The sequence below is a fragment of the Narcine bancroftii genome, chromosome 11, assembly GCF_036971445.1.
Source record: "Narcine bancroftii isolate sNarBan1 chromosome 11, sNarBan1.hap1, whole genome shotgun sequence".
Taxonomy (NCBI): domain Eukaryota; kingdom Metazoa; phylum Chordata; class Chondrichthyes; order Torpediniformes; family Narcinidae; genus Narcine; species Narcine bancroftii.
Window position 1 is genome coordinate 74,294,939 of NC_091479.1, and position 24,154 is coordinate 74,319,092.

At 36.9% G+C, this 24,154-nt stretch overlaps 1 protein-coding gene across 1 annotated transcript; it reads right to left on the minus strand.

Moving 5' to 3' along the window:
• Positions 1–48: 48 nt before the first annotated feature.
• sult4a1 (sulfotransferase family 4A, member 1) lies at positions 49–20,516 on the minus strand. Its single transcript, XM_069902289.1, has 8 exons — positions 20,448–20,516; positions 18,959–19,134; positions 16,668–16,845; positions 10,923–11,003; positions 9,766–9,892; positions 8,861–8,955; positions 7,388–7,526; positions 49–4,154 (listed from the first exon to the last, which is right to left on the minus strand). Exons 1-8 carry the CDS (start codon positions 20,514–20,516, stop codon positions 4,042–4,044), a joined length of 978 nt encoding a protein of 325 aa, XP_069758390.1. The 3' UTR covers positions 49–4,041.
• Between the last annotated feature and the right edge of the window lie 3,638 nt (positions 20,517–24,154).

A 24,154-nucleotide genomic window follows, 5' to 3' on the forward strand; every position in this document is an offset into this window, starting at 1 on the left:
AAGATTCTTTGTAAAAATGCTTTCATTGGGAAAATAAACAATCTTGAATTCAAACCAGATTAATGATTTATTTCATTTATAGTTGAGTTCTTCTATTGCACAGATTGGTTGCCACAGTTCTCTTTACACAACAATAGCAAGTACATTTCTGATTAATTCATGGTCTATGAATTGTTTTGAGACATTCATCACATGGCAAAGATGGATCATAGATATTTTCTGTTCCAGTGTAGATGACTTCCATCGGTACATAAAGTTTTTAATTTCTCCAAAAAAAAATGGAACAGTATGATGGGACCAGCAAATAAATGGAGGTGGGGGGATAAATAACTGAGGAACGATAACAGAAAATAACAAAATATGAGCAGTAACTGAGGCTACATGGCAACTGATATGCTTAGAAATAACAATGATTTACTTAAAGTGCAATCAAACACATTTTGAGATGCAAAACAATCATTGCCTTTTTTCTGGAGCTTTCTTTCATCATCAGACATTTTGATGATATTATTCTGATATGAATAATTCTCTGGAGCAGCAGAAAATAATTCAAAATCTTATGTTTGCAGCAGCTTTCAGTGACATTAAAAGTTTAATGAACAATGGACAAGGTGGCCATTCATTGCCAGTGTCTAGAAATACCGATTATCTCGAAATACTACAGTATTTGTGTGGAGACAGTAAATGTTGCTCCTCAGTGTGACCCAGGCAGCTGCAAATCTCAAAAAAACTTCTGACTAGATAAAGCCTTCTGAATCATTCACAGTCATCGGAATGCACCATTTTCTTGTGCCCAGGTTTTAAAAAAAAATTTAGACATACAGCATGGTGACAGGCCATTTCGGCCCATGAACCCGTACCACCCAATTAACATACAACCCTGTACGTTTTGAACAGTGGTAAGAAACTGAAGCCCCCACAGACACGGGGAGAATGTACAAACTCCTGACAGACAGCGCGGGATTCAAACCCCAGTCCCGATCGCTGGAGCTGTAATGGCAATGCGCTAGGTGCAGGAATTAAATGTGTAATTTAAAAAAAAACACATATGATTTAACTGAAATTTGGTGCAGTACGGATTGACACAAATATTCATTACATCTCAGGTAAACAGCTGAGGCAAGTCTTTTCATAAAGATCTTATTAGGTATCAAATAGAACTGAAACTGCAGAATGATAATGGGGGCTCTATTAAACAGTACGATTAAATAACTTTTTAGTATTTGCTGAGACAGAAAATGTATTAACAATGCAACTTCCCCATGTATGCCTGTGCGAAGACATTTAGGCATTTGCATAACTAAAGGTCTGAAGAACATCACTTTCAAGAAAACCATCAAAACTCCAGAACAAAATTTTGAGATGTTTCAATAAATTTTGTTAAAGGCAATATCAGGAACAGAATAAAAACACATTATTGACTCCCATATTTAACTGCAAAATAGATGCAGATGTTCCAACAGCTCGTAGAGCTGCTGCCTCACTGCACCAGTGACCTTGGTTCAATCTCAACTTCCAGTGCTCTCTATGCAGTTTGTACATCCTCTTCGGGACTGAATGGATGAACTCTAGAAACTCTTAATTTCCTCCCACATCAAAGATTTGCATATTAGTAGGTCAATTGGCCAATGTAAATTGCCCCCATTGGGCTAAAGTGAGTATTATTGTATTATTCTATACATTTCTAAGCTGTATCAGTTGGAAAATCACAGCATCAAAAGCTAACAATAGTAACAAACCAACATTAAAACCTTTAGACAGGAGTAGCAATGATAGCTGATATCCTTTCTCCTTATTTAGTCAGGTTAGTTTGAATAGAACACATATCACTGATTAGCTCCTTTCTTGATCACACAGGGGAAAATTATCACACCAGGCATAAACTGAGAAATGCACAGTACCTCCACAGCAAGTTTAAACTTTCCAAAAAAAAATCCTTTACCACTTTGAGGATAGAAAAAAAAGTTAAAAAAAATCAGTCAGGCACAAAAATGACAGCAAGTGAATATGCAATGGAAGTAGTTGTAATACAGCACCATAACTTCTGTGAAGAGTTGTCACCAGAATCATTCTTCGAATGAAGAGTTTTTCTGGAAGATCTTCCTCCTCAAATCCCACTATGCCTCCAATATTTGGTTATTAATGGAGCACATGGCAGGTTTGAAAGGGGCTTTATCACTGATTTCAATACCAGGGTTGTCATCTCTGCAGAGGCATGCAAAAAAAAATATCAAACACGGCAAGATTTCAAGCAGAATTATTTCAGATACCAAGAAGAATGTTTTTTTTAAAAAAAAAACAGCATTTGCAAACTGATTACCCATTTATCACAATAAACACAGACACTTCAGGGTATCATAAACAAAAATGATTTTCCTCTAATTATCTATTCAACCATCAGTCAGACTTCATGTTGGCATTTCAACTGCATTCCCCCAAAAATGAAGAAGATCAGATTGTTTTGTTTATTTGGCATCAGGTTTAAAAATAACAAAACTGCTTAACCTTTTTAATAACAATCATGAAGTTAATATTTCAGCCAAAGAATATTTTCAACTCTTGGTCCTGAAAATGGAAATTACCATTCAATGGACTTGCAGAGGTTGAGAACTAGCATTGGGTTATAATGTAAGACTGACTGAGAGACAGTGAGAAACAATTTTAAGGAATTGCTCTGGTTTTGCCTGAGACTGGGATAAATAATGTATACATTTATTATTAATAGCATCCATTCTTACATTAATATTCAAATATGATTTAACACTAATTGTTCAACTGAATTTTGGAAAAGTCATCCCAGATACCATTACAGACAAGTTTGAAGCGTTACATGAAAATTAATAATTTTAAAAGACTAAATAGGATTTTGTTTTAAACCACGTAGTCTCGAGTAGCATATGGGAAATGATTTGCTTGCATTAAAGTGAAACAAAAGAGTCTGCAGATGCTGTGATTGTAGTAAAAACAGAAAAATGCTGGAGGAACTCAGTAGATCTCATAGCATCCATAGGAGGTAAAGATATACAGGTATATTCAATGTTTTGGGCCCCAAGTCCTTCTTCAAGGCAGTGCTCACATTAAATTGTTTGTTTTGGAAAGAACAAGATGTCAACCAGAAAATGCTGTCGATAAATGTTCTCAAATTTGGGAAGGGGATTCTTCTCGTATGGAAATTTTATTACAAATTTTAATAGGTTTAAAAAATAAAATGACAATATCCAGTGTAGAAGATGTGGGTGATTGGATACCAGATTTCTCCTTCATTTGTCTCCCCATGCCATTGCTGCAGATTTGTGGAATGCATCTTATTTCAACTACATTAATTTATCCATTCCTATCACACTTGTCAGGTTACATCACTGAACCACTTACAAAATAAGTTCAAATTTATTAATCCTGAGGATACTTTGTGAAACAGTGGTTGATAAATTACTGAAACCACTGACCCTGTTGCATAAATAAATTACTTGGGACCAATGTTTTAACCTTCTTGAAAGTATTGAAACTAATGGATCTTTTTTTTCCATTTTACCTGTCATCTTTTTAAATCTATATGAATTGGAATAAACACTACCTAAATGTTTATTACTTTTAATCCAGGTGTGGACACTAAATTGACACTAACTAGAATATCTAATCAATCTGGAATACGTCACATAATGATTACAGAAAATAAATAAAATCTATTTTGCAGCTGTATTTTTCCTTATAATTTTGGTTTTGTTTGTGGGAGTGCAAGTATTTGTTTGCATATTTTTAAATAGTTATTTTGGAGTATAGAGTCATTGTCCTTGCCATCAAAACTACTAGTTTATAATCAAGTTGCTTTCTTAGACAATGTGCCTTCGAATTCTACTAAAGGCAGCACACAAGTCAAGGTGGCAACAAGTGACAAACTTACTATAGATAGAGAATACCCAATATCTTTCACTAAAAGCTGTCATAATGCACATAACAGCAAAGATTAGCCAATGAATGATAAACAAATGCAGAGATGCATTTCTCATGTTGAGAATACTGAAGCGCATGCACGTTCCTTCCTTAAAGGCTGAAGTCGAAGTTGAGATCAGATTTTCCCATCTTCTGTTTGAAAACAGCATCAAATTTCTCATTCATTGATACAGTGAAGATATCCTTCCATAGGCCAACTCGAACTGAAATTTCAAAAAGAAATAAGTGCAACTTTAAATTCAGTTTGATGTGTTTCCTGAAGTTTAAGGTTAGAGACAATTGAATTTGAATCAAGGAGCTGCAGGCAACACAATGATTCTGAGATCGTTACAAAATACATCATCATAATTGGATTGAAGTATGTCATGAGAGAAGAAGGCTGCAGAAGCTGTGATTGTAGCAAAAACACCAAAATGCTGGAGGAACCCAGCTGGTCAGAAGGATGTCATTACCAACTATGGCAATCAGGTTCAGAAGTAACAAAGAATGCCACCTTGGTTACTCTATGATCTCCTTTAATGTCCAATTTCTGGGAAAGATACAATTTTACAATCTGAAATAGTTTAGTGATACAGTGATAGATCCACTTTAAGTTGCAATATTAGAAGATAAATAGGTATAAATTAAATTGCACAGCTAAATTATTCAGTCAACCATATTATTCATTTGTAATCTTATCCACCAATTAATAGGAGATGGATGCAGAATAGCAGTTTAGTGTGTTCTGACCTTTAAACATGTTCTCAGTAATCTGTATTGTCCACTAAACTTTGTGTACTTTTAAGATATATCAAGGGTGAAGAATACAAGGTCTGCTAGCTGAACAGACTTTGAAGTCTATTGTTAGAGATACAAACATGGAAGCAGGCAGAAACTTGATTTTGGGAGTATAACCTGCAGTCAAACAAGATGCCAAGATTGATCAGCATTGGTTCAGAAATGAAACACAGAAGTATCTTGCATTCAAGAGTGCCAAAAGCAACAGACAGGTTAAAGAGAATAAAAAGTGATTACTCAAAATGGTTTAAAAAAAAACACATTCTTTTGAGGAAAAAGTTAAAAGTTGGATCAGTAGTTTACAACAAGGGAATTAGAGATATACCCAAGGTAGGGAAAATATAATGGCAAATGTTGGGCCCATATGCAGAAGTTCTATTGACTAATTTATTAGAATTTTGTATTTTGAAAACTGGAGGCAAGTCTTGTAGACAAAATGAGCATGAGGGGGACAAAGGGGGAATATTTTGCAGCCTATTTTTTTTAAAAAAACACAAATGTAGTATTGGTGGACAAAATGTGAAGGAGAATATTTCTATATGATAATTGGTCATTTTTGTCAGATTTGTTTTTAATAATCACATTTAACCTGCATTACCATTCATTTGAAATTGTCAGATTTGATCTTGCAGAAGGCAATGGAAAATAAAACCATTGGTGAAGAAAGAAATATTGACCACTGAATCCTCCAGATTGTTAGTTGGCTGTTCCAAACTATTAAAAAATTATTTATTTTAATTTTCACATTCAAAATAAATTTTGACTGGCAGAGCAATACAGCACAGGAACAGACCTTTCTGCCCACCATGTCTGTGCCAACCATGATGTCAATCTATCTTCCTGCTTAGAGTCTGTATCCGTCCATTCCCTGCTTGTTCATGTGTCTATCCAGTTGCCTTGTAAATGCTGATATTGTATCTACTTCTACTGCATCCTCTGGCAGCCCTGACTCCATTCCTCAATGGATCCTTTCGTCACATGCTTTCCTTAATTATCCATTACATTCGAAGAATTTAAAATAAGGGGCCTCATTCGTGCAGCAGGATGCTGTCACCAGACAGAAGATAGAATTAAATCAAGAAATTGTGATTCAGTGGTGGCAAAATTAGGTTTTAACATCTTCAAAACTTGTCGAAGGAGGGAACTGAGTGAATGAAGGAAGTTTGATGGCCTGCAAAGGATGAGTTGGTGGATGCAATTCAACTATCACACAGAAAAGAGAATGAGGAACATATATACTTCTGCAGTTAGAATTTAGCAGCAATGAAGGGGAAGAGGAAAAGCATGTGTATCAAGTGATGCAAGGAGTTAGTTATCCATTTTAAATTAATTTCCTTTAATCAAATGCAGAAATTAAACTGAAGAAATATGCGATTAATCAAGAATTGCAATACCCACCTTGCTGCAATCTATCTGCCTGTGGGTTTAGATGAAAAGCCATAAAAGAAGAGCATAATGCTACCTTCTCACCAATTATACTGTCTTCAGTTCAATGAGTTGAAATGCTAAAAACAAAAAGGAAAAAAAAAACAAAATGCTTCAAACAAATTAAAAAAAAACTCAAAATGCAAATGAATGCGCAGCAATTTAACTTAAATATTTTTATCCAATGGTTCCTCTTGATAATTTTATTGCTATAGTTCACATCTATGCAAAACTGAATATTAATATAGTGAAAACAATGAATACAACCGAAAATATGAAAATGCCAAACACTTCAATAATTGTTAAAGCCTTTATCACTTTATCCTATGGAGATATAGTTTAACTAAATTTATGTAGATCAATCATGGCCTCTTTGAAAAATAAAGCATCCAGGAAGATACAACTGGAAACATGCGTCTTGGTTAATATGTCCAATTTACTTAAAATTAGAAAAGTATGTTTTTAAAGCTCATGCAGTGAAGTCATATTTTGAATTCCAATGCATCCAGCAGGATAATTGGGATGAACTGATGGGTTTGTAAGAAAGAAGTGGTTGAAGGGAGTCAAGGGAAGGAAATGAACTGATTGTGTGCTCCAAGAGCAAGGATAAGCTCAGTGAGCCATGTGGCTTCTTTCTGCATCATACAAGAAAGAGGTGAAAATGTGCATAGTGGCATTTCATGGAGGCTTTGAGTATGAAAGATTTAAACAAACAAATAACCAGAACACTCTTATATGTGATGTTCCACCATTCTTGACAGTGATGACACAAGAGGATACAAGTTGGAGAATGAACTGGGAATCTATCGGGGTGGAGGGGGGGGAAAGAAGATGACAAGAACCTGGGGAGAAGATCCAAGTGAAATTCAGCAGGGAATATGGATGAGTCGCTTGGTAACCATGGAGAAAAAAATTCATAGGGTTTAATTGACAGCCAGGCTTGAGCGACAGCAGTTTCATGCTCTTTAACTAACTCCAAGACAGGTTCAGCTCCCTGCTTAGGTCCTGTTTCATTGTTGGTATCCCTCGCCACTCAAGGGCTTCATACACGTGGCAAAGTTTCAGACACGATGTAGAAATAATGACTGCATGCAAAGTAAATCTTCAGGCGTTACATATACACAAACCAAACTGAAAACTCAGCAACAATTTTTCTATCCACAAAAAGTGTCAGCACCTTGCAACCAAAAGGTTAACTTGTGCAATAACATGTCCCAGACAGTGGTTACATTACCTCTCCCAATGGGAAGAGCTTCTGCATTACAGCACTGATCCACAAGCTGATGACAATGTTCAATTATAGCCTCCATTTGAGTTTTATCGTACGTCACTCCAAGAAACCGGACCAAGAGTTCCACAGTCCTTGCAAGATTCTACCACAAGAAGAAGAATGACAGATTTAACTGGAATATTTGTGAAGGTCAGGAAAAATGCTACTAAATGATAATACAATTCATGACAAATTCACAAATGCCAGATCAATAGGTCAGCTGACAAAAAGTAGATGTACAAACCTGGAAAATGAATATTCAGATTAATTTTTGCTCATGCAAGCAAAGCATTAATTACATCCTTCCCATTCACTTACATTTTTTAATTGGTCTTTGCCAATAACATTAACAGGAAGGGTTAACTGCAATAAGATGAATATTTTTCCACGTATACAATATATTTTTCAAACCTCACCAATACAACTTCCACAAAAGTTTTTTTTTTCCCAAGAACTAAATAAACATGTATGGAAATTTGGAAAGGTAAAATGTCAAGAGTTTCTATCGAAAGATTAACATAGAAATATGAATCAGGCAGTTTGCAGCTTCCTAATTTTAAGAATTATTATCAAGTGGCTCAAATGAGATTTCTTACCTTTTATTGAGGGTTCAGGAGTTGAATGAAATAGGAGAGAAATTAGCAGAGGATGGTATAAACATGGACTTCACTGCTTTCCATTAAACCTACTTGCCTTTTCTTCCCCCTCCCGCATTTCCTGCATTTCCAGTTCTTTCAGATACACAGCCCTGCCTTTCCAACCGCCCCAGTTCTGCTGCCCCTCCCTCCCTTCACCACCTATTATCTCCTGCCCTGCCACCCACTTATTTTAACGCTCACTGGCATTTTCTCATACTTTGATGAAGGGCTGAAGCCTGAAAAGTTGGTTATGTATCTCTGCCTTTGCTACATGAAGGACACTGTTTGACCTGCTGAGTCTCCTGCATTCTGTGTTTTTACTGTGGGATACCAGTGTGTGAATCCACCCATCTATTTTCTTCTTTCTTTTCTCTTCTTCATATAACTATACATCTCATTTATAACTTTTGTACAGCTTTTGTGTAGGAGCAAGGGTAAGAGTGGGGTAAAAACAATCATGTAACCATTGTAATTTTTTAAAAACTTAATCAAAACTTTTAAAAAAATTAATCAGATGTATTGAAATTTTTTTAAAATATTAAAAATATTGGATAAAGAATTAAAAGGATAAACCTTTCCATGCATACATTTTGAAATGTAATTATATGAGCATGTTTAAGGACTTTACTGGACAGTCTTTGAGCACTTTGGAGAAAAAGCAAGAACTAAAACAAGTTGGCTTGCTCTTGATAGATACTAGCATGTGTTTGATGGACATAATAGGCTCCTACACTTGAACAATTCAATAATTTTAAGTGGTTTTCATCCCAGCCAAAGTAGCGATGAACACAAGTCTCACCTTGTGTAAATCTTCATAAAGCAGGAAGAGGACATTGGAGTCCATGCGATGTTCCCAGAATTCTTGAACATGTTCAAACCATGATCCATAACCCACTGGAAAAATGACAGACTCATTAAGAGCTTAGTAAACCATTGTACCTTAGTACATTAGAATTTCTTCAGAAATTCAGAGCCAAAACCCAGCTTTATCCACATACTTTCTTTTTATTATCTATCTTTTGTATTTATTACCTCTTTTTAATTTAAGGTAGTTTTTTTTAAATGTCATGATTATATTATTATTTATTTATTTCTTTAAACACACAAAGTACCTGTTCAGCCACAGGAATTAAGAATTTTGGTGCCTGTGCATAATGTGTATGACAATGAACTCATTGTTACTTCCACTATACTTGTTCAAAAAGTAGATGTACATTAATACTGTGGCTAAATATCCCAGTGCTGTTTTGCCTCATCAGCAAAAGATGGGTGGTTCACAACAGTTGGTCTGATTTTCTTTTTTGATAAATGAAAATAAAGATACATGAAAAATTATTATCTTGTTTGGAAAAACTCATCACAAATGCCACTCTTATATGCGAATGGTGAGTCTTGAATCCCTGTTTTATAATTAACAGGGTGATTTGGAAGACGACTTTGTAATTTTCCATGGTTAAATAATGAATCATCTTTGACATCTCACATTTTCAAGGTTGGAATCACAAATAAATAGATCCCAAATGCTGGGTTTCCACACATCTTCCCATTACAACAGGCTACCCCTTTGCTCACAGATTGGAAAGTCTAGACTGCTTTCATTAGCACACAATGCAGCGGCTCAATTCAAGATTCTTTTGAACATCATCCTATCTTGGACAGGATAAATGAAAACAACAATTCCTCGAGAGTAATTCTGACACTCACACTTATCGTTCACAAACCGTCGACAGAATTCCTGAAAAGTCCCTCTGTAGCTCATTGTTCGTAAAGAACGATGAAACTGATAGTATGACACCACCAAGTCTTTGGGATTTCTGGCCATGCATATAACCTGCAGAAAGAAAGGTTTGGAACTGGGAATGGAAACTTGAAATGTAATTTGCTACAATATTGCATTATTTTTTATATATATATATATATATATATATATATATACGAGAAACCCAAGGATTGTTTCTAAAAAGGGGCATTTCAATTGAAAAGGAAACAAACTTTGGGACCATTTGGAGGAAGGAGAGCTGGTAGGTTAATTCTATCTATGTCAATGTTTCCTCCTGCAATATGTACTTACATTTTTCACAAGAACCATAACCATAAACAGAACCTTCTGGAAATCTATGTATAGAACATCCACATGTTACTTCTCTAAAGAACTCCAATAAACCAGTCAAACATGAATACACGTTCACAAAATCAAGCTGACTTTATCTGACTATTTTGAATTCTTCTGAGTGTCATGCTCCAAAAGACTTTAACAGCAATTTCTAACAGCTGCGGGGATAACAAGCCAGTAATTTCTTGCTTTTCATCTCCCTCCCTTTTTGAATAATGATGTTATGTTTGCTATTTTTCAATCTAATGGAGCTCTTCCCAAACAAAGTCAGTAACGTTTGGAAAAAAATTCAACACTTTATCCATCTCACAAGTTACTCCTTTTAAGATCCCTGGATGACTTCTTGTCAGCCATGCTCAACACTCCTGCCTCAGCTATTTGTGGGATCTTATTTGTATCTTTTGCAAGCAAGAGGAAGGGTGAGAGATGCTGATTACACCTTTGTCAACAAACCAGAGCTTGCTGGCTGGTTAGGAATGACAGCTCAGAGACTAATGGATCATCTTTCTTTCAGTTGCAAGTGAAGGGGTGTGACTGATGAAGGCATCCTTTATGTTAGTCAGATCTCCACAACAACCAACTGTCATCTGGACAGGCAAGAAAGGAAAAATTGAAAAATAAATTCTAAATAAAACCGCCTCTAAAACACCGCAAGCTGAATTTTGAAGAATTTGATTCATAAAACCTTTTTTTTTAAGAAAACCAGTCAACAAGGACACTAAAAATTATGTAACACATAATATTTTACCTTTGACTGTCCATTGTGAAGATCTGTAGGTAGGAAACGATATGGCAGGTGACTCTTAATAAGTCGAGGGGATGTCAGCTCCTGAAGGTAAAGACATAATTAGTTTACAGAAAACTTACTCTGGAGAGAACTTTTCTTGGGACTCTGCTTCTTCATTGGACAGGGTGCAAACAAGGAAACCAAGCATAATCTATTTTGCATGATTAACCTTCCTAACTCTGCTTGTTGAAATAACTCATCGGCATAATGCATAAAGAGAAATTCATGCAAGAAAGACATCAATGGAAAGTGAAATAATGAAGCAATGTGGAAAAACAGGCAGAAGCCAGGAGAGAAAAGGCACTATGGATATGACCCAACATACCACTTCATTGTTTCAAACCTCTAATAATCATCATTTAACACCCAATCAGAGGCAGGATACCAATGATCTTCTGTTAAAATCCCACTTTAAAAGAAGCACTGACAGGAACAAAAAACACAAAGTGTACTGAAGGCAGGCTATCTTCAACATACATGACACTGCAGAACAAGTTGGCAAAGTACTGATGCTGCAATGATACGGTAGCAATGCCAACACAAAGGGAAAATAATTGTTTGACTCCTTTCTTGCCAATCAATACGTCTTTGACCATGACAATATGTTACAAAGACCTTATGTAATTAATATCACACTGAACATATGGTGGTTGTAAAAGGCAACATCGTTCAATAGGAAAGATCCAGAATCGATGCTGAAATCAGCCATTTATGAGACAGTCAGTGATCCATGGGACGTTCTGCAGCAGATAAGTATTCCACCAAAATCTGCAATTTCATGGCCCAGCATTTCATTGTCTCAATGGCCAACATCCAGTCAAGGGTTATACTTTGTTTGGAGAGTATTTTAAAAGAGGATGTCAAAAATCAGCTTCTTTGCAGCTAACATGATGAAGCTGCCTCAGAACTGATGAAAACTGAAATAGCAAGTATTACGAGCCCAGAGGACCCCAAAACCCAGCAGCAACAGATATTCACCAAGACAAAAGGTTACTTAAACAAAAGTTGCTTTTAATTATCTATAAACATGAAAACAGGATCAAACTTTATCTTATTACTATTAATTCAACCTAACATAACCCCCTTTTAATTCTCGGTGCATGTGTATATAATGTGTGTGTAAATTTAGAAATTTCTTTGATTCACAGTCCAATCTCACTTCTCACTCCTCCAAGTTCAATGGTTGCAATCAATTCTTACTCTGTGCACAGAATTTTACATTTATGAAGTTACACCAGGCTTTGGTGCTTGAAAGATAAATGGTTACTGCTCAGGAAGGTTCTTGTTGGTTTTCAGAGAGATTTGTTGTTCGCTGGACACAAACTGATCCCTTCTAATCAACCACGTCAGTGTCTTGCCGAAGAAACTTGCTCATCAGGGTTTTCCAGATGATAACCTCTTTCTTTCAGGTCACCACAAAGTTCCTTTTTGTTTCCCTTATTTCAAGTGAAACATTAGGTAGCCAGTCCTCTCCTCTTGTATGGACCACAAGGGCTTTGACCAGGCTGAACTAAGCATTCACAACCAGTCTTCAAACTGGGTTTTTACCACAAGGTTTCCACCTTGTCCTGTTCCAGTCCCAGCTGCTGCTGCTGAACTGAATTCTCTCTCTCTCTCTCACTCAAAAAAAGCCTGTTTTACTCTCTCTGCTTGCAAAACCACATGACCCTCTAAGAACAGCAACCTCCACTCAGACTGACTATGGCTCTGAACCTAATCCATGGAGTTATTTCATCTGTTGCTTTTCAAAACAACAATCCATTAGTGAAGTCTCTTGGGCACTCCCCAAAGCTTTTGCAAACATATTCGGAGATGCCCTGTCTAGCTTGAGCAGAGCTCCAGTATTTTAAATGAGATCGGTTTTGAAGTGTTTTTTTATGTGACCTACGCTAAAAAACCTGCCACACTTTATCTCCCAAAATCATAAAACACAACATATTCTGTCACACAAGTTATAAACAGAGTTATCCAATCCCATGAATAATAGGTCTGGAACACTCCCACACCCATTCACGAATTTGAACCTAGACACCCTGTAGCCAATACAGGCCAACAGCAGATGCCATCTCGCTGGCCTGCCACTCTACCTTAGATCACCTTGACCTCAAGAACTCATACATCTGGCTGTTGCTCACTGACTGTCGTCTAGCATTTTTATGCAAAACCAATGATAAAACTCAGGGATATGGAACATTTACAAATGAATTCTCAGCTTCCTCATCAGAATACCCCAATCATGGTGTATTAGCAGCACCATCCCTTCGTCACTGACCATTAACATAGGGGCCTTAAAGCTGCATGCTTTTCAATTGTTCAAGATACAACAATGCCAAAGATCCAGAGATCATCCTGAAAAGAGACACTACGTCCATTGACACATAAAACTGGCCAGATCCCTCCTGAAAAAGAGAGAAATCCAATCTTGGCAATCGATGTTCAGACATGATGGCAAGGTCAATGAAATTCCTATCCAGTGGTATTATCCATAAATCGAAGGCATAGTAGACTCTGGAATCATGGAATCTGAGGCTAAACACAATCTGCTGGAAGATCTCAATAGGTCCAACAGCATCAATGAGAAAAAAAAAATGGATGACATTTTGGGCTGGAGCCCTTCATCAAGGCTGAAAGGTCAACCATCCTTGGCCTGTTCAGCTCCTCCAGCAGATTGTAATTATTATTCATCAGCGGCACAAGGATAGCTTCTTCAGAATCAGAATTTATTGTCTTGAATATGTCACGAAATTAGCTGTTTTGTGGCAGCATCAGTGTGCAAATTTTTATATAAACTATCTTACAAAATAAATAAAAATAGTACATAAAAAGACCAAGTCAAGGAATGTCTTTGGTTCATTAATCATTCATAAATCTGATGGCAGTGGGGAAGAAGCTGTCCTTGTGCCACTGAGTGCTCGTTTTCAGGCTCCTGTACCTTTTTTTCCCCCCAATGACAGCAGAGTGAAGAGGGCATGGCCTGGGGGGTGGGGGATCTTTGAGGATAGAGACAGTTTTCTAAAGACACCGTCTCTTGTAGATGTCCTCAATGAAGTGAAAACTAACAACAATTATGCAATCTGGACATGTGAGAAAGTAGAAAAATTTTGGGAAGATCTAAATCAGATATTAAATAAAATAACAGAAAACAATATACCAAAGGATCCAGAGATCTTCCTCCTAAGTAACATAAAAAACAAAGAATTTGGAATTGATTTGGAGGATGCACAAAAACGATTTGTTAAGATAGCTCTAGCCGTAGCAAAAAAATGTATTATGTCAACCTGGAAATTGGAAGATAATTTGAAAATACAACAATGGTATATAGAAATGAATAAATGTATTCCATTAGAAAAAATAACATATAGTTTAAGAAATAATATTGAAATATTCGAACAAATATGGGAGCCTTACATTAAACATAATAGCGAAAACCTACCGGGGACAATCACTACCTAAGTTAACAGAAGGAAAAGGAAATGAAAAGAATGGACTCAGTGGAATTTCTGGTGCATTTTTATTGAATGACAACATTGTCTGACTGGTTTAATGTATCCGAGATTTTATACCTTAAATGGACGGGAGGGGGGAGGTAGGGAGGGTGGGATGGGGGGAGGAGGGGGGGGGGAAGAAAATGGCACTGTATATGTGTGAAAAGGAAAAAGTGTGTATCATGGTTAATGTGATTTATGGTGTGAAAAATAAAAAATTTAAAAAAAATGAAGTGAAAACTGTTGCCCGTGATGTCACAGGTCGAGTCAATAATTCTCTGGAGTTTTTACCCCTCCTAAGCATTGGCACCTTCATACCAGGCAGGGATGCAACCAGCCAGAATGCACTCCTTAGTAGTACACCCGTAGAAGTTTTCAAGAGTTTTCGGTGACATACCGAATCTCCTCAAACTCCTCACAGAGCAGAGCATTCTTCGTGATTGCATCAACATGGAGACTCTAGGACAGATCCTTGGAGATGTTGACACCCAGGAATTTGAAGTTCTTGACTCTCTCCACTTCTTACCCTCTGCCATCAGATTTCTGAATGAAGAATGAACCACAGACACTATCTCACTTTGTCTTTTTCTTGCACTGTTTTTATATATTTTGTGAGGTGGTTTAAATAAATGTTTGCTCTGTGATGCTGCCACAAAGCCACAAATTTTGTGACAAGTTCATGATCATAAATTCTGATTCTTTCTAAAGTTTCTAAAGTCCACCCATCCAAACTTAGGCACCTCCAACAATACTTAAGCAGCTCAATATAATTCAGGACAAAGCAGCGTATTTGTTTGGTCCTTTCAGAACCAAGCAGTACAGAACCTCAAACAATGCCTGTCAATACCATTTGCTGGGCAGTAGGCATTCTGCATCCTTCAAATTTGGCTTAAAAATATTTGGTCATTCCTCAATTGCTCGATCAAAGTCCTGGAATTGATTACCTGGCAGTACTGTGGCAGTACCTTCACCGCAAGGATTGCAGCTTTTTAAATACAGAAGTTCACCATTCAAAGGCAAAGAGGCATTAAATACTGGCCCTGGAAGATTCCAGATGTAAGCAAAAACAATAAAGTTTATTCTTCAAGCAAAAGAAATCTCTGAAAATGTTGAGAGCTTGAGAATGAATGGCTGATTCCTGCACTTGATATGTCAATATTTTTATATGTAGACTAGCTATTAACGATGTGTTACTGTCTCTGTATTCAATCTGTGAATCACACTCCATCCACAGAACCTGTTGGGTTATCTTGACTTGTACTCTGTTTTGACATAACTAATGCAAATTTAGAAGACAAAATAATTTAAATTTAACTGATCAGATGACCTTGCTGCTTAACTGTCCCCAGAGAAAGAACCCAAAAGCCAAAGGTTAATCCTAAAAATGACCCTGTTAGTGTTCGTTGTCAATTATCACAATGGATCTGACTACCAAGTGGAAATGATATAAAACATATAGTCACCATTGTGAGGTACTGTATGTGGTAGCAGACATCATTAATTTTCCCTTATTTACCAGAGCGTCGATAACAATAGAATTACACCACGGGTTATGCACAGTGCCTTTTAAACCACACAATAAGCCTCTGAATACCCGCTTTGAGAGGGAAAGCGGTCTAATTTTCATGGACAGTTTTAGCAGTGGCAAAGCTTCACCCTCAGATTTCCCTTCTTTTGTTGGTGCCATTCTGAGACTTAATTAATCTGTCTAAATGAAGTGAAACACAAAAGTCTGCAGATGATCTGTTCTGTTTAAATGACCATTTATAAATAATCTTATTTAAGATCATCAAAATTTATTTAAAATCATTTTTGGCCAGTTTATTGGTAAATGAAATATTTTTTATTTTATATCAAAAATTAGGCAAATTAATTTTTTTAATACAAAAGAAATTTTGACGGATGCCTGATTTTGATCTTGCAGGGAAGCTCAACAATAAGGCATTGGTTACTGCCAAGTGATTTCTGAAAGTATCAAAGAATAGACAACTCGAATGCATCACAGAATCTGAGGATCTGGTACTCCCACTCAAAGAAAAGGAACCTTCTCAGGTATAATTCATACCGTGGCTAACAAAAAAAAAATCAGATTTCTTTTGAAGGAAAGATCTTCATGGTACTTCTGGAAAAAAATTGATCCAATTTTAGTACATGTGAGCTTCTAATTCTTATTAGCCACATAGGAGATGAACAATGAGAAGTTGAAATGAACTATGCTTACCTTAATAATATCGAGACCAGGCTGAGGATATTCCAGGACTGGTAACTGCTCATCAATATTCATTATTCCAATCTCATCTGGATCAGCATCCTGGTTCACCAAATACACCAGTTCCTGGAGGAGACTGGTCCCTGGCAGAAAAAACCACAGAGATGATGAGGGTTTATTGTTGTGCACAAATCAGCACCAAATTTCTGAGCTGAGTTTATTCCAAGTTATGCCTTCTTCGTTTATCCTGCAAATTTTATCCAACTGTAGTTTTAGTGCTTCATCAATACTGCTGGATGGTTAACCTGATGATTATATCCAGAATTTTGTGTTTTAATTTAGGGATACTTTAAAGCCAAGAAAACACCAAATCTGCAATCACAAATTAAAGACATGGAAGTCTCTTCAGGAAGAAGGGAAAATAACAAAGCCTTACACGCATTTTCTACAATGTGGCAATTCTGGGTAGATCCATCGCTTCTCCAGATGTCACATGGTCAGTGAAATGAAGGTCAAAATATTGCACAGGTAGTAAAAAATGAAAAAAAAAAATGCTTAAGCAATGTAAAGTAGCTCCAAGTTATCAATTAGGACTGTTATTTGTAATTGAAAGTGGATAATATTTCAAATGGATGCCAGTTCAGTGCAACTCAAGGATTCCACCCATCACAGATCTTTGGAAGCTTTAAAATCATTACAAATCCAGAGAAATTTAAAAAAAACTGTATTGATATAATATTCCCCACAACTACCACCCTTCCAATTTTTCTGAAGTGTCAGGACTTGCATTGTAATAGCATCAGGAAACTACATGGTCATTTAAATTTCTCAATTCACCACTAAGGCCTATCTAATTTGAATGGTTATGTGTTAAATCCCATTAGTCAATGGGAAAAAGTATCCAACACACCAACAGAACTGAATTTTGGAAATTGCTGGAAACTGTGCATCATAATCCCAGGGACAGCATTCTTATTATGTGTATAAAAGAGTCAAAATTCCCCCTATTAAAATTTTTTTTTTTTAAATTGTCTAAGAGTATTTTGAATAATGAAATTAACTTCACATGACTTGGATTTTCAAAGATTCATTTAGGAATATCAGCCCACAAATGACAATGCAGAGAAAGACAGTCATTCAGGGAACATTACAAAAATGACCACCTAGGCTCAGCTGAAGGCACCAAATGTTTAGTCCTTGCTGGTATCTGTTTTATGAACCATTTCTCTATTCATATATCATTATTGTTGGAGTCAACTGCTGACCAAAAAAATAACTTGATAATTAAATCAAAGCAAATAATTGCTAGTACCTCTTGATAGGTAGTCTCAATCCTGAGTTCAGACTTACAAGACTCCCTCGCTCAACATGAAAACTCATGTCTCATGGAAAAAGCACAACAGAAAATATGTAACTTCCCAGTAAATGCTCACTTCTAACATGCATGTTAAATAGATCATATTAAAGATACAACAAAACAAATTAACATTACATTTATTTCCAAAATCTTTTGAATAATGTCATTTGGAATGCTTTGAGTGTCTGGTGACAGAATGCATCATAGCATATCTCCAGAGCACTGGACCCTTTTCAATTTGCCTTAGACGGAACCATTCCACTCATGATGTTATAGCCTTGTCCCTCCACTCCATCCTAACCAACTTGGAGAACGATGCTTCATATGTCAGGCTGTTATTCATCAGCGTTTAATACAATCATACCCCAGAGACTGGTTGAGATGCTGTCCTCACTGGGTCTCAACACCCCTCTCTGTAACCAATTTCTGGACTTCCTAACAGAAAGGCCACACTCTGTCTGAGTTGGCAGTAGTACTTTGAACACTGGCACACCTCAGGGCAGTGTGCTCAGTCTACTCCTGTTCACGCTACTGACTCACGACTGCAATACCAGATCCAGCTCCGAGAGTCAAAGTTTGCAGATGACACAACAGTTGTTAGCCTCGTCAGCAATAATGATGAATCGCACTACAGAGAAGAGGTGGAAAGTCTTGTGGAATGGTGCAAGAGTCTCAACATGGACAAGATAAAGGAGATGTTTGTGAACTCAGGAGGACCAACCTCCACTAAACATTAATAGATTGATAGTGGAGAGGGTAGAGAGCACCAAGTTCCTCAAAGTCCACTCAAGTAGTGACCTATCCTAAACTAAATAACATCCCCTCACTTGTCAGGAAGATGCATCAGCGATTGCACTTCCTGAAAAGTTTGAGCCAGGCAAGGCTACTGACCACCCTCCTGTCAACTTTCTACAGGAGTTCTAGCGAAAGCGTCCTGCCTGGCTACATCACAGTGTAGTTGCTGTAGAGCACTGAATCAGAGATCAATCCACAGGACCACAGATGCAGCAGACCATCACTGGGGTCTCCCTCCCCTTCATCGACCTGGATTGTTGCCTGAAGAGGGCTCTCAAAGCCATTAAGGACCACTACTATCCCGAACACAGCATCTTCCAGGTACTCCTGTTAGGAAAGAGGTACAGGAGTATCAGAGCCAGAACAACCAGGCTGAGAAACAGCAGCTTCCCACCGGCAGTGAGAATGCTGAATGACTGATGAACTGTTCACAGAAATCATCCGAGACTACACTATTTATTTAACAATATTTATTTATTTTTATGTATGTACTGCATATAACTTGCTTGTAAATTCAGTACGTGTGCCATGTCTATATATGCATTTGCACGTTTTTACTCAGAGGATCAAAGAACATGATTTTGTCCAGTTGTACTTATACAATTGGTTGATAGTAATAAACTTGAACTTGAATTTTGTGAAATATGATAAAGTCCCAAGAATTCATAGAATGTCCATATTTAACAAAACTGGTACAAGTGCTCCAGGAACTGAGCTAATGGTGAAAGAAACTATCAAATGTTGTCCAAACACAAACGTCACCTCCAGCAACGTTAAAAATGTAAACGCTGTCATTCCCAATTCATACTTACTAGTACTATCTAAAGAAAATAGATCTGATGTACAATGTATACCATGTAAAATGTTATCACTTATGGGAGTCATTTGATTTTAAAAGCACAAAATTGAAGTCCTAATTTTTTTTACTTTTGAACATCTCAAATAATTGCTGTTAATGAATCTGCATTCATCTCATTACCACTTCCCATAAGAGGATTTTATTTTAAATACAGTCAGTCCCTGGTTTATATAGTTTCCATTCCTGACAACTATTCATAAGCCACATCAGAAACATCTGCTTTCTATAACCACCCATATGGTTAATCCCTCTGAATACATGATCTAATTATTTTTATTACTTTCAATAATTATTCTAACACTGCCCATAAATAAACTAATAGAATATACACTGTATGTAGACATTATTGCATACCATGACATTTTATTATTATACCAGCTTGAAAAATGTTTAAAATACATGGGAGAATTTGCATAATGTCAGATTTCTACAAATCAAGTACCAATATTTGTAACCCAGGGAGCCTCTGTGCTTGTGAGACACTGCATGGATATGGGATTGTAAAGACTGCTACCACTTGACATGCAACTGGAATACAAACATACAAAGTTCACAATTCTGCAGAACTGAAACCACAAAAGTATACCAAATATTTTGGTGTACAAGTAGAGTCATGAAACCCTTTAAAAATTCTCAAAGAGGGAAGGGGGGGGGGTCTACTTATTCGCCAGATATACTTTTCAGATCTTAAATTCACACAAAAAAAATTGACGTCAATTCGGCATACAAGTTGATGGCAGAAGCACCTCCCCACCGCTGGGTGTTGCATTACCGCTCCTACCTGGGACCCTGAGGTCGCTGTCGCCACTCCTGCCTGGTAAGCTGAGGTTCCTGCTCCCGCCGGGAGCATGATGTCGGTGCTCCAAACACCTGCCCAGCAGGCCAAGATTTTTTTTTAAACTTTCTTAATTTACAGCTCTGTTACTTGCGATTGGGGTGTTTTAAAAATTTTTGGGTTGTTTCTGGGAGGCCCGGACAAATGTGGTTGACTTGTATGCCGGATATACCATAAAAACATTAAAATTAGGCTGAAAAACGGGGGTCTACTTATATGCTGGTCAACTTATAAGCTAAAATGTATGGTAATACTGTAGTAATTATTTTCACCTCTGTGAATATCCCCCCCCCCACGTATGTATCCAAGCTGGGTAGCTACCAAAAGCATCCAAAAAACAATTAAGTAGCCAAACACATTGTTTTCTTTATGTCAAAATATACTGCTTTAAAAATATCAGTGATGTGCACAAATACATAATAGACAGTGAAGAAGTACCTGAATTTAAAACTGATATGTGCTAAGCTGTCCACGTTCAACAGGGAGAAAATGGACTGTTTCACCAACTCCGCAGCAAAGCTGGGCAAGGACGAAAGAAAATTATCATCTTAGCTCTACATTCATAACCTTTTCCTTGTGAATTCTAGGTTCTGCTGCAGAATATCAAGGTGAGGGATCAATCCTATTCAGCTCCAACATTCCTGATTACTTCAGCTACTGTCAGTCAAATTTCCTGCAAATATTAGCTATCTAGGTACACACTGTAGAAAGTACTGAAGAAGCAATATTGCCTTCAGGACACTGTGTGTCAGATTAAGTCTTGAGGAAAGAAAATTAGAAAGGGGTGGGGTAAGGAACAACAAATTATCCAAAAGAAATTTTGCTATGTATCTAGGAAAAACTCACATGCTGGTTCCTAATTATCATCCCATGTGTAAGACCTAGGTATAGTACACTACATCACCATTTAGAGTCAATGTAATTGGTATAATCTATTACCCTGGTGTCTGCAGTTAGTAATTGTGCCCTTCTTTCTTCTTTGGCTTGGCTTCGCGGACGAAGATTTATGGAGGGGGTAAAAAGTCCACGTCAGCTGCAGGCTCGTTTGTGGCTGACCAGTCCGATGCGGGACGATATTGTGAGCTCAAGACATTTTCCCAAACTGTGCTTTCAGCAGAAAATGGAATTTCGAACAGGTCTATTAAATCAAGGCTATAAATAACTGGATCACTAACCTTGTGCAGTAAAGCCATCTTTATTAGCCTAAAGCATGACATCATCTTTTAGAACCAACCAACACTGGTTATTTCAACTTAAAGGGATGGAGGGAAGGGATTCAACGAAAAGTATAATTTTATTCACAAGCATTGATTCAATTTTTAAAAAAATTAATTTGAAAGAGAATAAATATACAGTATTCTATGAAAAAGTAATCTTCCCCTGGTCCTGCAAATAGGATACGAAATAAAATTCTTCCATCGGCATTTTATTCTAATACTCCAGTGCTTCAATCTTTATTTTCAAGAATCAAGTTTATTCCTGAAGCAGAGCTCATTCCAACTAGTGACCCTTTTCCTTGACATTACCACCCATAAATATACTAAATGATAGTTTACTGGGCCACTGATATCTGTACAAAATTATATGAGAGACATAGCAAAGTATTGCAGCAAGAAAGAGTGAGAGTTTCTCAAAGATTACACGGAAATCCTCTTTTTTTGTTTGTTAGTGACTCCCAGCATTTTCTTTTGCTGTGGTTTGACATCAGGTTCTGGAAATTATTTAACTTGGCTTTCAGTTATTTATCTTGCAAACAGCATCAGGTTTTCAGATTGTCCTGTTCCAGTCCCAGTCCCAGCTGCTGCCGAACTGAATTCTCTCTCTCTCTCTATCTCAGAGAAAAGCCGGTTTTACTCTCTCTGCTTGCAAAACCACATGACCCTGTTAGAACCCAGTTTTCAGCTGGGTTTGATGTACAGCTCTGATTTACTGATTGTGCCATACTGTTCATAATTGCCCCCACAATCGCCATAAAAATGGTGGGGGTCGTGCGCATGCTCTGCACATCAAACATGCAAATTGTTCAGTAATCCCAATTCAGCGCATACCACAAAAAGTAGCCTTTCATCTTCAAAATAAAACATATATAAACTTAATTCAGAATTATATTGAAGTTAAAAAAAAATCACATAATTTGATTTGACTTTTACAATGTCTAAAATTCAAAGTTATGAATAAATTGTGAAAGTAAAACAATCTTACAGATAAGTAATTTTACTGACCAACAAGGAAAAGTACATTGTTTACTCATGAATTACACGCCATAAAAACATTAACATGGTACACACAAGTCCACTTCCAGACTCCAGTTAGATAATTGACTATATCGATAGACCATTTAAACATGAACACCAGGAACAAGAAATCTGACTGGTGATGCATAATCAGGTGCTATGGTAGTTAAGCTTCTCTGTTTTAATTATCTTCCCATTTCTCACCCAGTGAAATGAGAATATTTTATTAGCTTGTTTATTTTTAAGCATTATAAAAATTCACATCCAAAGATGCATGCAAAGATATGTGTACCAATCTGTTATGATTTTCAGACTGCAATGTCGGGAAAATCATGGAAAAAAATGAACATAATTACTGCCCATGTGGTTGTTCACAGCCTTTTTAGACTGCAAGTATCTGAGTGCAACAGTCCCGGTGGTTGGACGTGCACTAGCGTGGATGATGGTCAACAAATTTTTCCGGTATGATTTACATTGCAGGCTTCCTCCAAAAAGTTGTAGGGGTCCTGCAGGATAAATCACAGTGCAGGAATTGAGGAAAAATTCCTAAACATTCCTTTTTTAGACTACCTGTGTAGCAGCAAATTACCTTGATTGTGCCGTTACATGTCTGCAATCTAAAAAATCATAAATGGCAGTTATTTTCAAAAATTTAGACATACAATACTGTAACAATTCAGCCCAACAAAAGTCCGTGCCGTCCAATTTACACCACATTAACCTACACACCAGCACATTTTTTGAAGGGTGGGAGAAAATCCACACAGGCACAAGGAGAATGTACAAACTCCTTACAGTCAGCGCAGGTTTCAAACTCAGGTCCGGTCCCGACTGCTGGCCCTGTAAAGCATTGCTCTAACCCAGGGGTCCGCAACCCACGGCTCTTTCATTCCTCTGCCGTGGCTGCCTGTGGCTTTGAAAAAAATAATGTGAATACAGTAAATGGCTATTTTATTTAAATTATATTTTTATTTAGTTAGTTTATCAATGTAATTATTATTTTGGAGATTAAGGTGATCTTTTAACATTTAAATAAAACATGTTGTAATATTTTGTTAATCAAAATTTGCATCACAGCACTGTAGTGGTTCATACCACTGTATACGTCACCTGTTGCTGCCCGGCAAGTGATTTCTTTTGAACTTTCAACCCCCGGTAAGCTAACCATGGATAAATCCAAAAAAAGAAAAGTTTCTGATGAAAATAGAACATTTAATGCTTCATGGACAGATTCATTTGCTTTCACTGCTGTCAAAGCTGATCAGAGTAAAAATACTTTGAAGAAGTGGATGAAATCTAAAAATTCAAGAACTGCTGCTAGTTTTGCGGCAGCTCGGGAGATCGGGAAGCCGTTCACAGATGGAGAATATATAAAAGATTTGTTTATCAAGATATCAGAACATCTATTCTCGGACTTCA